The sequence below is a fragment of the Vigna unguiculata genome, chromosome 3, assembly GCF_037176805.1.
Source record: "Vigna unguiculata cultivar grain cowpea cultivar isolate G323 ecotype 2 chromosome 3, ASM3717680v1, whole genome shotgun sequence".
Taxonomy (NCBI): Eukaryota; Viridiplantae; Streptophyta; class Magnoliopsida; order Fabales; family Fabaceae; genus Vigna; species Vigna unguiculata.
This window is the reverse complement of record NC_140794.1, coordinates 64,180,807-64,199,916: the sequence shown is the minus strand read 5'-3', so window position 1 is coordinate 64,199,916 and position 19,110 is coordinate 64,180,807. Positions and strand designations below refer to the sequence as shown.

Here is a 19,110-nt window from a genome sequence, read left to right as displayed (position 1 = left end):
CAAAGTTTTAGAGAATGAAAGTTTGAAACAAAACAAAAAAACACATTAAAGGATTCTCATGACATTGATAATGGTCAAAGGTTAGTCTTTGATATTTTTTCCGCATTAGTTTTATATTGTTAGATCTCTTAATTATTCATCACTAAATGATCTTCCTACTTTTCTTACATATCTATATATTTACTTATGCACTCCATAATCATCATGAATAATGAACAGATCTAACGATTCAAGATGTTGAAAGACTACTTCAAATAGGAGACATATGTGATTCTTTTCAAGTTAGGTTTTCTTAACTGTATGCACTAAAAACGGAATATTGTCATTGCACTCCATAATCATGCTTTCATCATTTCGAATATAATTATCTCTTTATGTATTGCATATCTACATGTCAACACACACAAAAACATAAATACACAATATATCTATTTATGCACTCGTATCCACATTTACATGTCAATACACAAAATAGTAGTGTATTTATACAAAAGTGGAAGGCCAATTTTTCCAATTACACCAACCCTCATTTACAAATATTCATCATGTTGACAAATCTATGCAATACTTATTTTTTTTAAAACTAGAAATTTGATTAATTATAAATTACTTTTGGTTTAAGTTTGATAAAAACAATTATATACTCGATGAAACACCCATGTCCATTTCATTCTCGATTATTTTTATTTTTGTATACCCATTTATTTTTTCAAATATTACTTAAATATCTTTTTTACAAAAGTTAAAAATTACAAGAAAAACATGGTATTATCAACTATTCTATATCAAAAGTATACACATTTTCTTTTCTTCAATATAAAATATCAATAAGGAAAAAAGGATAAAATTGCTTAGAAAAAGGTTGAATATAAAATGTTCCAAATATTAGTTAAATATTTTTTACAAAAAAAAAATATCAAAATAAGGAAAGCATTATTAAATATTTACCTTTTATATATGAATATAAAATAATTATAAAAAGAATAAAAACGATCAAATTTATGTCTCAAAATTAAGTTATAAAAGTAAAAACAAAATAAAAGTTAATATATGTTTATTAATGAATTTAAAACGGAATTTGAGTGTGAAGATGACAACTAGTAAAGAAACAGATAAATTTAAATAATACTCATAGAAACATATTGTTTTGTCATCTCTAATAAAACTCGCATAAATAATGAAAAGGGGCTTCTAAAAAAAATAAGTACTTAGGTAATGATTAAATTGAAACAAAATTTAAGCCTAAATTGTATTATTAATATACCACCAACATGATTATGAGTAAAAAAATATTAATTCTTTTAGTAGATTAATTTCTTAAGCAATTTATAAGTGCGTAGATACTTAATTATTATCTTCACTGACGTGTTTAATGATTTTACAATTTGGATGATGCTGGAAAAACTTTATCTTGAAAAATCACAACGTTGGCAGAATACGAATGGTGAGAACAGAAATGAAAAAGCGGCCAAAGTAATACGAAAGCGGATAAACAAGGACTATTATAGAAAGAAACTAACACTTTGTCTCTATCATAAAAAAGAAAAAACGGTAAAGACAACCATTTATGCAGAACCAAAAATACATGGAAAAGGGAAAGTACATTGCTAAAGCTACATGACAGGCGAAGACATCCTCTCATTTTGTTTCAGACATGCCACTGGATTTCTACACTTTTCTTATCTACAATTTTCCAGTGTTGTCTCACACCGTGTAGTGCTGCTGGATAGTATCAATGTCCAAACCCTTCAGCTTCACCACAGACTCAACATGTCCTTTCAGAGTGTGAAGCTCACGAAGCCTGTAAACATAATGAATTAGTAATAAACACGCAGAGATTATAGAATCATAAATATTTATAGACAATAATTTCTATGCTTAGTACTATGAATTTTTTACACCGTAAACCAATCAGAATCATGTAATGTATGACCTTTAAAGACACAAAGGTGTGGTTGGCTTACCTTGCAACTTCAGCTCTTTTCCTGGCCTGCTCAGCAATCTCTGAGAGTTCTCTGTAACTGTTTTTCTCATTGAAAATGCTAGAAGTTTCTGGTGGTTGAAGTCCATGCAGGGTCCTCTGAGCATGAGCCCACTGAGCTTCCCTCTCCTCCTTGCCGTAGTCTTTCTTGGTGGTGAAGGCAGTCTGGCAGATTTTGAAACAACCAATTCAAATCAATTGTCATGAAAGCTTTCACCATTATAGAAAGAAAGCTAACACACGAACAGATACATACCTTGTTTTCTAGGAGGTTTTGCCAAGCCTTGCCACTCAATATGTAACGAATGGCAAACTTCATGAGGTCAAGTGGAAAGTAGAAGACAATACTGTATAGCCAGATGACTCCTGCCCAACCCCAACCAATTCCTTTCACCTTTGCAAAGCTCCAATCAGCATACACTGCTATGATTGTAGCAATCTGCAACAAGACATACAATTTGATCAAAATGGTGTTCCCTCCCCCTCTGATCTCGTAGCGTGGCTATAACAATTCTGGGAGATTAAAAGGAGCATCATGCTTACCAGCTGAGCAATAACGAAAGCGATAACTAAAAGCATTCCAGGGCGTTCAACAAAGGACCAGCTTCGAGAACGCGTAACAAATATCAGAGCCTGGCTGACTATACTGACTTGCAAATACAAAGCAGACATCATTTCATCATGAGTCAGGTGTCTAACTCCGAATTTTTCCTGCAAGAACAGTCAAGGGGGTGTTATTTGTTTGATCCAAGAAAAAGAATTGAACCTGTTTCAGTTGAATAATTCTTACAGGGAAGAAATCAGTTTCTCTCATTGCCCAGAAGAATATGATAGTCATCAGTGCCAAGTAACTCCCAAGCACAACCCCAGTAGCAAATATTTCTTGCAGTTTCCAGCTATCAGGCAAGGGAGATGGCTTCACTCTGTCCTTGGAAATTGTCATGATTGTTCCTAATAGTATGCCAATTAGTGTGTCAGACCTCTCATGTCAATCAGCATAGTAATGAAGAGAAATCAAGTTTAATTCAGAGGATTATCTGCCAAAATCATAACAACTTTACCATCATTTAGAATGGCAATGATCAAAACCATGAAAGGAGAGAAATCGAACTTCCAGATCAATGCTATGAACATAAAGCCAAACTGTAACCAAAACAAGAGAGAACCCAAACTTATTGATATGCGCTCATTCTTTATCGTGACGATTACATAAAATCATAACATTAGTATCTACTTACCACTATTCGGATAGTGATAGATACTGCATATATCTGAAATACAAAGAATATATAGCAAACAATGTTAATTTAGAAACAACAAGCACAAAAGAGAATGTTTATGAAGAAAACAGATAGCAACCAACCGTATAGTTTTTCATTCTCTGGAAAATAGCCCTGCTGGTTAAGACGGCACTAATAATAACACTCAAACCAGGTTCTGTCAATACAATATCAGAAGCACTTCTTGCAGCATCAGTTGCATCAGCAACAGCGATTCCGATATCGGCCTTCTTCAAAGCAGGAGCGTCATTGACACCATCTCCAGTCATTCCACAGATGTGCTTCCTATCTTGCAACTTCTTGACAATTTCGTACTTGTGCTCTGCAGATACAAAAAGGGGTTGGTGAGGACAATGTATAACATTCAGGAGAAGAAATGAAGATGAAAAGAAAATCATCGGGGTCAACTGGTAAAGAGTGTGAACCTGGAAACACTCCAGCAAAACCATCTGCCTTCTCAATAAGCTCTTCTACTGGAAGAGCAGCAATACTTGCATCTTTGTCTTGACCAAGCAAGGAAGCAGATGGGTACATATTAGTTCCCATCCCGAGTCTTCGTCCAGTCTCCTTAGCTATGGCAAGTTGATCCCCTGGGGTGTATAACAGACAAGACACAGGACATTAAGTTGAGCATTATTGGCAATAAATACCATTTCATTCAAGAGACTCTTTGAAGGGAAAAATACTTAGGTTTTAATGAATTAGATTATTTACCAGTAATCATCTTGACATTTACACCAAGATGGAGAGCTCTTCGGATAGTTTCAGCACTGTCATGTCTGGGAGGGTCGAACAGTGACAACAAACCAACAAATTGCCATGAACTACCAGCGCTTTCTTTTGTTTTCTCAGGAACTTCCTGCAGAAGTAGGACAAAAGGACCAAGAGGGATTGGTAAAAGGAAATCCATAGTTTCAACACAAACTTCAAACGTGAAGATGCTATGAAAACCTGTCTAGCAACAGCAAGTGAACGAAGCCCTCTCTCTGCAAACTTGTCAATAATACCGTGAACCTTCCTCTTGGCATCTTCCCTGAGGTTACAAAGGGTCATGATCTGTTCACAAAATAAATTACATTAGCATCATCATTGGAGTAACAAGAAATCTCACCATTTCTGAACAAATTGAGTCATGAGATTACCTGCTCAGGAGCACCTTTGCTTGCACGGTGCCATTTTCCATCGGCATCAATGTAAGTCAAAGCAGTTCTCTTGTCAACAGGATTAAATGGCAAGAAATGCACTTCTCTTACCCCAGCCCTTGCCTACAGAATCACAAATTTGTTCATCATAAACCGTCACATATTTTTTTTAACAATTAACTGAAGTATAAAGACCGATGCAAATGAAGATAAGTTTAAAACCTCTTTTGGATCAGCAAGCATTCCAACAATGGCAGCATCTATTGCATCCTGGTTTTCAGTCCTGGAAGCCCTTGCGGCAAGAAGGATCACATGATCCTTGTCGACACCCTTTGCAAAGACCTCAATCAAGTTCTTATCTACACTCAACTTGTTAAGGGTCAGTGTACCTGTCTTGTCACTGCAAAGAACATCCATACCGGCCATTTCTTCAATGGCTGTCATTCTCTTCGTGATAGCACCCTGCTGAGAAAGCCTGTGAGAACCAATGGCCATTGTCACTGACAACACAGTGGGCATAGCAATGGGAATTCCTCCAATCAAGAGGACCAGAAGGTTGTCAATTCCATCTCTGTACTTGCGGTGCTGAATCGGGTACATGACTATGATCTCAGCCAACATACCAACTGCAATGGAACAAATACAGAAGTTTCCAATTGCTGTAAGCACTTTCTGGAAGTGGCCAACTTGGTTGGTACTATCGACCAGGTGAGCTGCTTTCCCAAAAAATGTGTGGACACCAGTTGCAATGACAACAGCTTCAATTTCACCTTGCTTACAAGTTGAGCCAGAGAAAACTTCATCTCCAGGACCCTTGGTAGCAGGAAGTGACTCTCCAGTCAAGGCGGATTGATCAACCTTCAAAGCATCACCCTCGAGAAGACGAGCATCAGCAGGAATTATATCACCTAGTTTGATGCTTATGATGTCTCCAGGAACTAAAATAGCAGCTTCTTGCTCGGTCCATTTACCATCTCTAAGAACCTACAACAACGAAAGTTCAGCCAGCCACTTAAACATACTTAAACTTGTTTCTTCTTCGAATTACACAAACAGTTCAAAATAGTATGTAAGTAAAACAGATACATTATAGTTCACAACGATATAGTTTTATTTTTAAACAATGAGAAGTTCGAATTCTCATTAAACTTCAATTCGTTACCTTTGTCTTGGGGGCAAGACCAGCCATAAGAGCAGCAGCCGCATTACCGGCATTATTTTCTTCAATGAAACTTATGGTGGAGTTGATCACCAGCAAGCAGACGATACCCACAAAATCTTGCCAATCTGGGGGTCTCCCATCCCCATTTGCAAGAGCAATTGCCATAATAGCAGCAGCTTCCATCACCCATGAGAGAGGGTTCCACATGAACCCAAGAAACTTGAGTAATTTGCTTTCCTACATCAATAAAATTGCTACCGATCAGCATTTACATTTAACAACTGTACCATAGAGATATATTAGCCAAAATGTATTGTAATGAAAGGAACCTTTTTCTCCTCTAGCTTGTTTGGCCCAAATATCTGAAGCCGATTGGCTCCTTCGTCCGAGGACAATCCTTCTCTGGAACATTTCAGCTGCTGGAACACCTCCTCAATAGGAATACGTTCCTGTGAATCAGCAAATCATGTTAGAAAAATTGATTCCTTAGCACATTCGCCACATGCATCATCTCCCCGCTCAACAAGTAACCGTAAATTTAGTCGCTTCTTGAATACCATTTAGCAATTGTTTGCTTTTGCTTTTCAAAGATTTATGAACGCAGTTATTTAATTTTATTCATTCATGCATGGGTATGTGCTTCTGGTTTAGGTAATATTTTACAACATACTCAAGAAAGAGACTTTTTTAATAATTTTAAAAACAACTCTCTGTTTCTACGTTGACTTTGAAAGTGAACCAAACTGCGCACAGCGGGCTGTGACCAAAGTCAGTGGGTGCAGTAATCACAAAAGCGTTGACTGAACACCGCCCAAGAAAGTGTTTCTGTCAGAGAGGACAGAACAACTATCCCTCCATGTGTAACACCTTGCACCGCCTTCCACGTTATTCAATTCAATTTTCTGTTCACATCTCACCAACAACTTCAACAAGACCAAATTGCTCTACCTAGTAACAGTAAATTACTGGTACAACTTAATGTGAAAAATAACTCTGGATTTAAATAGCAAAGTGATTCCTCTAAATAATTCTTTGATTTTAATTTTTCATTGCACCTTGAATTTATTTTTTATAATGATGGTGTTGAAAATTGTAAAAGGGTGGTGTAGTTGTAGTGAGTTTGTAAATAAAATAACTATAAAAGCTGTGGACCCCGGTGTGTCAGGGCTAAGGATCATGGCACCATAAATGTGAAAGTTACGGTTAAGCAGGTGGGTCTGAATGTACAGAAAAGAAAAATAAAAAAATGAAAAAGCCCAAAGTACCACGGAAAAGTACTTAAAATTCCTTCAGACCACACACGGCGCATAGAAAGAGACAGATAATACATAATAGGCATATAAATTAATCGAGTAATTAATTATGATAAAAATATGCTTTTTTAATATTTGTTTTTAGCTTTAAATTGAATATTTAGTAACAGTTTCTTAATACTTTAGTAAAAAATTAAAAAATAATAATTAATCATTTTTTTAAAATATACAGACTAAAATCACGAAAAATATTACCACATTAATTATTATTTACGTACTGTCAACACGGAGAAAAAAAATATGTCAAAAAGGAGAGCATGTTGTGCAATTTATCTTTTTTTTCATCTGACACGTTAGATCCATTAGAATAAAAGGTTGAGCTTTCAATTTATGAAAAATTCTATTACGTAAGCTTTTGAAAGACTTAAAAGCTCACAGAATTATTATATAAATCCCTAAATATTTGGGCGAATATTAAAAAAATGATAAATAAATTGATCCTGAAATATTTTTTTGTTTTTACAAAATTGTAAAAGGCTGTTATATCCTTGCATAAAAATACTGACACAAGATTCGGTGATAGAGTTGTTTAAAAAAATAAAAGAAGGTTTTGTCTTTACAAAACTGAGACTAAATACTGGAAACACTGTTCTGGTATTAAATTATTCCCTAAAATATATATAAAAGAAACTGACACGGTGATAATTTTTAAAAATTATTTTTTATCGTTAGAAAACTTACAGAGAATAAAACGTTCACAGAGATATATTTTTAAAGCAGTGTAATCCTTTGCTTGATTAAATTATGCGAAATTCACGTGTTTGATAGCAGAAAAAGTGGAGAGATTTTTTTCTGAAAAAAAAATTAGAATCCCAAATCCCATAATTGCGGGTTGCTTTTAGAATCGTACCAGGTCCCTTTCGGAGCATGTTGCCTCACCTAAACTTATAGCCCTCTATAAATCATTCCCTAATTTTTCTCCACAATCAAATAGAAAAAAAAATGGTTGCAAAAATATGTAAAATGACCACTTTCTTACTCAGATCAATCTCTCAAAAAAGAAAATATTTAATTCAACTTTTGTTTGAAAAATAAAACCAGAAAGAATTTTTTTTAAAATGAAAATATAGTTAATTCGAGTAAGACGAGAAGAAAGAGAATTTGAATGCAAATGTGTTACGCAACCTACACACCTCACTTTAGGTGTACAGCAGAGGGAAAAAGGGATGAGAAAGATGGTGAAGAGAGGGAGAAAATGCAATAATGTGGTAAAAGAAATTGGTTGTACATTTAGCATTATGCTGTCATTGCAAAGAAAGCTGAAAGGGAAAGAGGAATCGTAGAGACCGAAATTGGAAAACGGGATCTTAGAAAGGTTTTGGCACATAAACAGTAGAAAACGGCAGAACATAAACAAAAAGTGCGGTGGGTGAGAAGACATACCAGATCAACAGTCTCGTTCTTGATTTGGTCGAGGGTGATTGCTGCTTTGTCAGCAGCCATGTTTGAGATGAAAGAGGCACAGAGCAGAGAGGAGAAGAGAGAGATCTACACCCCCAAACTCACCCTAGTGATGAGAGAAGCAAAGAGGAAGGGTAAGAGATGAGAATGAGAATACGAAAGAGAAGAGTGGTGTGTGTGTTTTATACCCAAAACTCACCCAAGGACGGTATCACAATTAAGACTTCTCCCACACAATTATGATGTTGACCGCGCTGATGTGCCTTGGACTTCAACACCCCTCACTTAAAATATTACTCTTTTCCTTTCTTTTTATCTTCTCTTTTTCTTTTCATCACTTTCTAAAACTTTCTAATTTCATGTATATTTTCAGTAAAAAAATAACTCCAGTAGGCCAAACATAAATATCTACTCACTAATTATCTTATGCGGTTAATACTTATAATAAAGATAATATAAAAAATAGATAACCGTGTAATATATAAATAATGTCTGAAAAACCTTTATTTCTAATCATAAATTATCCTTATAATAAATTTTCTATTTATCTTTTGTAATAGCTACCATAAATGTTTATCAACATATATTTATAATTAAATGACCATATTCAATTAAACATTCTATAAATTTATTAACTTTTATAATAAGTATCTAAAAAAACATGTTTTATTAGTTAAAATTATATATATATATATATATATATATATATATATATAAATAAATAAAGAGAAGAGTTAAATATAGTGTTTGACAACTTTCTACTTAAATAATAGGTGAGAATAATATTTGAAATGTAAAATAGACTTAATAATATTTGAGTAAAAGAATTAAATTTACACGTTTTTAGAGATAAAAGATTAAATTAATTTAAAATTTTAAAAATAATTAATTAAAAATTAAAAAATAATAACATATTTAACCACTAGAGAGAACTACAAATTTAACCAGAGTTATATTTTCTTTATTATATATATATATATATCAATTTTATGAATACAAATTTTATATTATTTATTAAGATATGTAAATGTAATATTATTCAAAATTAATTACATACTTTTTTAATATTAATTAAAAAATTAATTAATAAGATGGTAAATTGAAATACTCATTCACTAATTTTTTGAGGCATTTATTGACAGCACCTTTATCATATTGTTGACACATCCTTACGATGTGAACAATTAGTTTTGAAATGGTACTTTTTTTCTTTCCATTGTACCATCAAAATAATACTTTTTTATGATGCACTCAAATACACTAAATAATTTCTACCAAAAAATACATTGTATAATGACAGGTTTTATATTTTAATTAAAAGTAAACATAATCAGTGATGAGAATTTAAGTGTGTGTTTTTTAATTGCGGTGGAAACACGGTCAACTAATGGTGAATCTTATTAAACTTGGTTTGACTAAAATTTGTTAAAATGTTTAGTTACCAAAATAAAATTATTAAATACTAATTAATTGACTAAAGTCGTTGCAGTGTAGATGTGATAAATAGTTGTTGTTAATCTGTTCAAATAATTTTGCTAAGTTTTAGTGTTCTAACTTTTCCAATTTCCCCTCATACTTTATATTTTAATCTTAAATTAGGCACTTTGTCACTTATAACTTCTACCTTATTTCCTTTAAAATCTATATGTTTTCAAAAGATATATAAATTTTATTTCAAAAATTAAAGGCTTGAATATGTTTTTTCCTTCAATTTTTTTTGTGAAAATTGAAATTAATCCATCTTCAAATTTTGAGACTATATTAGTTTTTTGTTTTTAAAAATATGTGAATTTAGACTTTTTAACCAAACGTGTTAAACTATCATAAAACGTGTTTAAAACATTAAATAAATTTAACAAAAATTTATTAAAAATATTAAATTCATGTATTTATAAATATAGAAGACTAAAGTGGTCAAAAGGTTTAATGGTAGACTAATTTTAATTTATAATAAAAATTAAGGAACAAGAAACATATTTAACCAAAAATTAAAATATTATATATTTTTGTTTAATATAGAATTAAGATAAGTGAAAAAGTATTAACTTTATTAATTTGTTAATGTATATATAAAAAAATAGCTAATTATTATAATAAAAAATAACTAATACATGATTATTTTTGTGTGAATCTAAATTAAAATCAAATATATTAGATATTTTTAACATAAAAATGTATAAATTATTGTCATCATAAAAACATCATTGATTTATATATTAGATATTTCATTGATAAATATCGATAAAATATCCTTAAATATTATATATAAATACGTGTATAAAAATACAAATACATAATACAAATTGAAATATGAGTACATTTGAGCAACACCACTTAGACTTGTTGAATTAACAACATGATGCTTAGGAAATATTTTGTCTAAAAACACCCCGAGATTGTATTGCATTTGAATTCTCTAATTTATCCAACACTCCAATTTCATTTCACTACATTCGGATTCAATATTTCATCATAATTCTTCAACACATGAAAACGTCCTAAAAATTCAAAAAAATAATATATTTTTTAATTTCATAATTATCAACGGATTCATTTGTCTAAATTTATACTGATGCATTATATCATCAATATACTTAAATATATCATTCATTTAAAACAACTAACATATCATTTAAGATATAATATTTTCTCTTTACCTAAATTGAAGTGTCTTTTATCCAAACACCATTTAAAAATCCATAATAGAAGTTCACAATTAAAGTAAACTTTAAGGAAACAATTTTACAATGGCGAGATCTCTTAATCAATGCATTAAAAAACAAAATAAAAATTTTAAAACTTAAATAATTAAGGTGGATTATATTCAGCCAAAAATCAAGTTCTAATTGATCTAACTCAATTTACTTTTTTCCATTTTCATTATAACAATCTGTCAAAATTTCTCATATAATTAGAGAGAATAAAAAAAAAATTTTTTTTTTCAAAAAACTAAAAAATAACATGCGACTTAATAAACACCACATCTAATTTATTTTTAAATTTATTAATAAAATATTACAAAAACACATATATTAACAAATATTTAAAATATATTTGTATATATTAAATTTGTCATTTACCATATGTATAATAATAAACTTTGAGAGCATAATATAAATTTAAATTTGGTAATAATCATATACTAACTAAAATCAAATTTTAAGTAATATACTTTTTTTTCAAATTTATATAAAAGTGTGCTAGAATTCACCATGCATACATAAATACGTTTGATTATCACTCTCTAATAAGGCATGAAAAACAAATATATGTAAAAAAATAAATAATATTTGTTTAATATGTCTCTACATCCATATTTAATGCAATGAATGGAAAGACTGTGATTTGTTTGGTCTGATTAACAGAGATTTCATGCATCATGCCATCCATGCATAGACGTTAATATATCTTTATTTAGTTAAGTGTGCTTTTTTTTATCAAAATTTTGTTGTAAAGTTGAAGTTTGTATATATTTGAAATTTTTATAAATTATAGTTTTTAAATTTTAAAAATAAATAGATATATGTATTTTAATCTAATTACATTAAAATTTCTTGACATATCAAATATGTTTCTTAGTAAATATTAAGAAAAATGTCAAAATATAACTTAAATATTAATATGAAACAAATTTAACATGTTCAAAAAATTTAAGATAATTAAATTAAAATATTGTATTTATTTATTTTAAAAGTTTGAAAATTAAAATATCAAAGTTTAGAAATTAATAAAATACTTAACCCTATTTTTTTTAAAATGTGTGAATTGTTTTTTGTACTAAAAAAGAAAAATACTAAAAATAATGATAATTGATTATAAATGATAGAATCACACTCATTAAATATTCTAAATAAATATTTATATATATAATATTTGTATTTATAATAAAGCAATTCTATAAATTCATAAAATGTCGATTCTTTCTGTCATTCTTCTAAAGATCAACTTTTAGGAAAACCAGTAATAAAATTTAAAGTTGATAACAAATGATAATTTATTTTTCAGTTAAAAATATTATATATATATATATATATATATATATATATATATATAATAATTTTTATTTATTGTTATGAAAAAGAAAACTTTGATCAAAGTTGAGTTTTGACCTTTTTAGATTGAGTTTTATTTGTTTTTTTCTTTTGTTTATGGGCTGCTTTATAAAATGAATGATTATAATTGAGATATTAATAAAATTTTTGTCATTTGAAAAATAAATAAAATATACATTGCAATAAATTTATCTAAAAGCCTTATTTTATTTTTTTTTTCAGTAATTACAATTCACTTATTAATATTTGTCATATTGAAATAAATTAAAAAAATATAAAATGACTAATATTATATCATTTATTTTATTTATGACAAAATAATTAAACTTATAAACATTAAGAAAATAAGTTAAATATATTAAATTATACTAATATTTTTTATTTTTTTAACATCTTTATTATTAATATTGTAATATAAAAAACACACATAATAATAATGTAACTAAAAAGATGACATTATTTAAAATAGAGTGAAAATGTTATAAAATAACATTATTCAAACTTCTAAAATATCATTATTCAAACTTTTTTTAAATTTTTATAAAGTATTATAACTTTATTCTTTATGTTTCGTAATTGCTCTTTTATGTACATTTTTTTTCTCTTTTCCAAATTTAATAAACTATTTTCCATAAAATTATAAAAAAATAATGAAAATAAGTTCTTTTAGTTACTTTTTAGAAACTTTTATTCATATTTTTAATATGAATTTTGGAAATATTTTTCATTTTAGTAATTATTATAAATAATTAATTTTCCATTATCATATGAAAAGGAAATACATGTACGTACTTTTATACAGCAGAAAGTAAAAGTAAAAGTAGTTAAAATATGTTTATATTTAAAAAAATAAGATAATAAATAAATAGAACAATTTAAGAAATATTTCTTTTACCGCTAAAAACTGCTACAAATAATTTTATTTATGAATAAAATCCAATTAATTTTATCAGTTTTCTTAAAATGATAGCCATGAGTCGTCTGCGACTACTCAGAGTTTCAGTGTACACTAATGAGTACGTGGGTCATCAATCGTAAGCATTTTGGGTCAACTCTTATCCAATATAGCGATCTCGCCTCTATCACGTGAGATGACATCATATAATCTCAAAATGTTTTGCCACGTACATCTCGACCGTTGTTTCCCCCAAGAGGTAATTATCGTGGCGGTGCTATGCCCTAGATTTATAATTCATTATCGGATGCGCCAAATCCCATGATATGTCGTCTTCATCGTCTCATTTCCCGAACTCATCACACTACAGATATGAATGCAAATTTTCATTTGTTTCTATGGTGAGTTATAAATGAAATGTCTTCTTTCGTATACAAAAGTCTGTGTAATAAAGAAAGGGATTTAATTACTTTAAAAACAAAATTAAAAGTAATTATTAATCTATTTAATTCTAAATTAATTAAAATAATTAGAATATTCTGTTTCTCTCATATGGAGGAAATAATATTTAGTATGAATTTATAATATTTAAATATTATAAGTTTGTTATCTGATACATATTATAAATACTATAATATATTGTAATGTAATTTTTTCTATTCCTTGTTAATAATTATGTATAATTTGTTACAAATAATAATTTATAAAAATTATTAAATAATTCAATTATTTAAAGTATTGAATAATAATTTCGCAGTAAAAAGTATTTAAAACTATAGTTTATGACAAAAATATTATTAATTATTTTTAATCAAATTAATCATATATATATATATTGTTAATTAAAAAAGTAAACAATTTTCTCTGTTTGTTATAGATAAATAGTAGGATGACAAAAATACTAATAAAGTACTCATATTTGTGGATAAAATTTGTTATTAGAGGTGTTAATTGGACAAATGGTCCATATATCTTGTTAAGTCCCCTTAAGGGAGTCCTAGATGAGAGGATAAAAAAAATCCTCAAGCCCCAAAAATCCCTCTCTAGTGAGTTAGAGTTAGAGCCAAGGACCCAAGGTAGGTTTAACCCAATAAAATATTTTAACTAAATCTTAAAAGTAATATTTTGAGTTTGAACCAATATGGAGTCAAGTTGTCTTAGGCCGTCGAAACTAGACAATCGGACTAGGCCAAACCAAAGATCGAGACGGGTTAGCCCAGGCCGAAGGTTAAAATGGGACATCTTGGGCCAAAGGCCAAGATGAGCAGGAACAGTTTGGACACACAACAAATAAAGGCCAAGTCGAGGTGACGGACAAAACGGGTCAACCCGAGCTTACAAACGAGACAAACCAGCCCAGGCTCGTAGCTAAGACGGGTCAACACAAGCTAAAGGTCTAAACTGTCTAGCATGGGCCGATGGCTGAGACGAGCCGACATGTGTCGACGACTGATACGGTCCAGCTCGACCCCATGACCGAGTAGGATCGGCCCGAACCGACGCCAAATATGGGTCCAATGCCCGAGACGGGTCAGCTCGGGCCGATGTCTAAGATGGGCTGGTCTAGACCGACGGCAGAGAGAGGTTGTCCCAGGCACATGATAGGGACAGGTTGTCTCGGGCTAACATTCGAGACTAGTCGTTCTGGGTCCACGTTCAAGACAAGTCCATCCAATCCATGGTCGACATTTGTTGGCTCGGGACGATTGACAAGATGGTCCAAGGTCGATTGTCTAGTCAGGTTTACCTAAATCGAAAGTTTAATGGCATATTTAAATAAATAATAATATATTTTTCATGTTTAAAAATAATGCCCATGGGTTGGTCCTGACCCACAAGACTTTTGTGGGCGTTTTGGTCCTATGAACTTTTTAAGTGGGACTTTTTGGTTCTATGGGTTTTTTTAGCCCCAACTCACGTGGGCTAAAGCCAAGCCCAATGGGCTGGGCCAAATTGACGGCTCTGTCCCCCGTGGATGGTTGGTACATGTAGGTATCTATTACTTGTTGATAGCATGCATTTTAATACCTACTTATCAACTTTTGGATGTGAGTATCATACTACTCGTACCCGTATCTATCAGTTAACTACAAAAAGTTAAAATTAAAATTTAATTTATATTTTATTGAGTTAAATTTGATTAAAATTAAATTTTAAATTTAATTTTATTACATTAAATTTAATTAAAATTATATTATATTTATATTTTTGTTATTTTATTTACATTTTACTTTAAAATTTTATAAAATGTCTTTGTTCAAATATCTGCAATTACCCGATACCCGTGGATTTAAAAGAACCTGAAAGTATTCTTTAAAAAGGTTTCCGACAAGTAATGAGATGTGTAACGAGTAAATTATTTTGTTACAAGTCGAATAGTGAGTAAACATTATCTGTGCCCGACATGACTCATTATCTGTGCCCGACATGACTCATTATCATCTAATAAATACATATAATTATAATAATAAAACTTAAAAGTAAGAAAAGAAAACTAATTTTGTTTTTTATAAGTTTTACTCTTTTCAACATGTTATCTACATGTGTGATATATTTTCCTTTTTACCAATAATATATTAAGTAATATTTCAAGTTCACTATTAAATATAGGTTAAATTACTATTTTGGTCCTTGTTTTTATTAAGAAGTGTAAAATTGGTCATCCAATTTTTTTCATCTCAATTTGGTTCTTATTCTTTTACAAATGATTCAATTTGGTCATTATCGTCAGTTTGACCAAACAATGCTAAAGTCAACACACGTGTCAATTTGTGATTTTTTGAATTTTATTTTATTTACACATACTTCACAGTAATGCCACATGTCAAGAAGTCTCAATTTAGTCAATTTAGTCATAATTTTGTAAAAATAGAATAATGTTGTCTCTCCTTAAATTGATTTTTTGTATAAATGTTATAGTGATATTCTTACTAAAATTAACATTTTTATTAAATATTTCTTGAAATATTTTTAAATTAACTTTAAAATCTATACGAAATACATGTTTGAAATCCTGTTAGTTAGAGTTTGGATGTGATTATTAGATTTAATGTGAAAGACAAATCATACAACCAAAAAATACATGAACAAATTAAAATTAATAAGTTGAACAGCAAAATTTTAAAGATTCAAGTATTAACTCCATACCAGTTCACCCATGTGAGTTGTCCTAAATAGTTCGTATAAATTTTAAAGTTTGTGTAAAAACATTTATACAATTATTTAATAAAAATGTCAATTTTAATAAGAATATCAGCATAAGATTTATACATAAAGTAAATTGAGTCTTAATTTAAAGAATGACAATATTGCTTCATTTTTATAAAAATTGGGACTAAATTGAAACTAAAAACAAATATATAGACCAATTTGAAATTTCTTGACATGTGACACAACTATGAAGTGACATGTGTAAAGATATAAAAAATTTTAAAATAATAATTTTTTTTAAAATTTTTAAAATAAAAGAAATAAAAAATGCACAAATTGACACATGACCTTGACTTTAACACCGTTTGATCAAAACTAACGGCAAAGACCAAATTAAATCATTTTTAAAAAAACAAGGACCAAGTTGAGATAAAAAAAAAACTAAAGAACCAATTTGTCTTAACAAACACTGGCGGACCTTGCTTCGGACTAAGGGGAGTCATGTCTCTCCCAAGCTTTTTTATTTATTTATATATATATATATATATATATATATATTTAAAATTTGTATTTATATTTTTTTGTTTAATTTGATGAATCTTGGTCAATAAATGGATTAAAGGGATTAATGTTCTATTTCTAGTTATAAGATTTTTTCATACCAAGTCATTAAGAAAGTGCGAAGTTTAAAAAAAGAGAGAGAAAAGGCAGATTGAGGAAAGATAGTGGAGGAGAATAGAGAGAACAAACGATGCATATTCACAAGATCTCATTAATTAGTATCCTAGTATAATTTATGTATGTTAAATTTATGATTCTTTCATTACGATTTTTTTTTTTCAAATTAAATTTTTTCCAAATTAGTATGAACCCTAACTATAATTTTAAGAATATTTTTATAAAATTGGCATGAACCTTAATTACATTTTTATCAAATTAGTATAATCCTACATTATAAAATGTTGATATTTTGTATTTTTGGCTGCATACAGTAAATTAGTTAGTATAATCTTAAATTGAAAAAGAAATTAGAATAATTATTTATGTGAATTCAATAAATTTTAAAAATTGAAAAATGTGAATAGCCGTATGAGAATGATTTAAGTAAAAAAAGTATTTTTTTTAATTAAAATATATATATATATATAGAAAATCTAATTTGATACTCTGAATATTTTATCTGAGTTTCGTCATTATTGACAAAAATAATTTACCCTTAAATATAGTATTTTGAATCACATTTTTCAATATTTTCTCTGTGACATATTTAAATCTCCAAGATTTCAATTTGGTTTTTCACTTATTCAGGGTCTCATCTAGTAATCTTTGAGTTTAATTTTATACCTATGGTAAATGTATTGGAGATATCATAATAATAACTAGACACTGAGTATTAATAAATAGGAAGAAAGAATTGTTATCTAATGTGTCACCCTAGCGAACAAATAAAAGGAAAGATCAGGAGGAAGTTCGGTTAAATTCTTTTATATTAATTTAATTAAATTTAATTAAATTTTTATTTTATTTTAAATTATATACTATTTAATTTATTTTATTTTAAAAATTTTATCATATTTATTTATAGTTATATTATTTAATTTATCTTAAATTTTGTATTGTTTTATTTATTTTTTCCATTTAATTTCTCTTTGTACTACTTTTTTATCTTCTGTTATGTTTATTTGCATCATCTAATTTATTATGTATTTAAGTCATACTTATTTAATTTATTTTTAGTTATGTATTGATTTTCTTATATATTTAACCTAATTTATCTTTTATTCATTTTTACATACTTATTATAATTATGCCATTTAATTTATCTCGATATCGAATATGTTTATTTATTTTGAGCTATCCATTGGTCATTTATATTAATTTATATTTTTTATTATATTTGTTTATAAAATTATAGTCCATATGTAATTATTTATTTAAAGTGTTTGTTTTTATTTTATGTTATTTAATTTCTATGATTATTTTTATAATTTTTGTACTTATTTAGATGGTATATAAATTATTAATCAAGAAAGAAAGACATGTCTTAATAGTCATCATATTTTATGATTTTTAAAAATAGGATGACAAAAATATCTATATTTATGAATATTTAGAAATGAAATTATAATTGATATTTATTTTAATATACGTTTATAAATAAATTAAGTGTGAGTATTATATTCTTCGTACTCAGTATTTGTTACACATAAAATTAAAAGTAAAAATTTAATTTATAACTTATTAAATTAATTTTAATTTTAATTAAAATTTAATTTATATTTTATTAAATTAGATTTATTTATATTTACTTTTATTTTTTTGTAATTTTATTTAAATTTTACTTTAAACATTTATAAAATATTTTTTAAATATCGAGTATTCATATATTTTAAAAAACTCAGACATATTTTTTCTAAATAAGTATTCTATAGGTAATAGAAGAAGAAATAGATGAATTTTATAATTGTAGATAAGTAGATAGGAAGTGTATCTATGTCTGACATGATCCTTTAACGTCCTAATGTGAGTTGAAAAAGATTCTTAGGCTTGATTTCAATGAGATAAAATTAAATGTGTTTGGAAAATTAGAGTCTGGTGTACCGCAGGATGAAAGACAATTAGTGGATTTTAAATACAATTGAAGAAAAGAAGATAAAATCCAACATTTTACTCCCGCATTCAATTAAGCTCTCTATATAAAAACACATTGAATCTCGAGATAAATACTCAATAA

General features: G+C 28.5%; 1 protein-coding gene across 2 annotated transcripts; it reads right to left on the bottom strand.

The window, feature by feature from the left end:
* Positions 1-1,474: 1,474 nt before the first annotated feature.
* On the bottom strand, positions 1,475-8,442 carry LOC114178425 (plasma membrane ATPase 4-like). 2 transcript variants are annotated; one of them, XM_085670987.1, is made up of 16 exons: positions 8,262-8,442; positions 5,895-6,014; positions 5,566-5,802; positions 4,626-5,387; positions 4,404-4,526; positions 4,213-4,317; positions 3,976-4,120; positions 3,687-3,851; positions 3,429-3,583; positions 3,220-3,252; positions 3,043-3,124; positions 2,772-2,932; positions 2,525-2,692; positions 2,238-2,420; positions 1,965-2,146; positions 1,475-1,801 (listed from the first exon to the last, which is right to left on the bottom strand). In XM_085670987.1, the coding sequence occupies exons 1-16, from the start codon at positions 8,319-8,321 to the stop codon at positions 1,705-1,707; spliced, it is 2,778 nt and encodes a 925-aa protein (XP_085527113.1). In that variant the 5' UTR covers positions 8,322-8,442; the 3' UTR covers positions 1,475-1,704. The 2 variants fall into 2 exon arrangements, with proteins under 2 accessions (XP_085527113.1, XP_027920124.1); XM_028064323.2 differs by having other exon boundaries at positions 3,345-3,583; positions 8,262-8,441.
* Between the last annotated feature and the right edge of the window lie 10,668 nt (positions 8,443-19,110).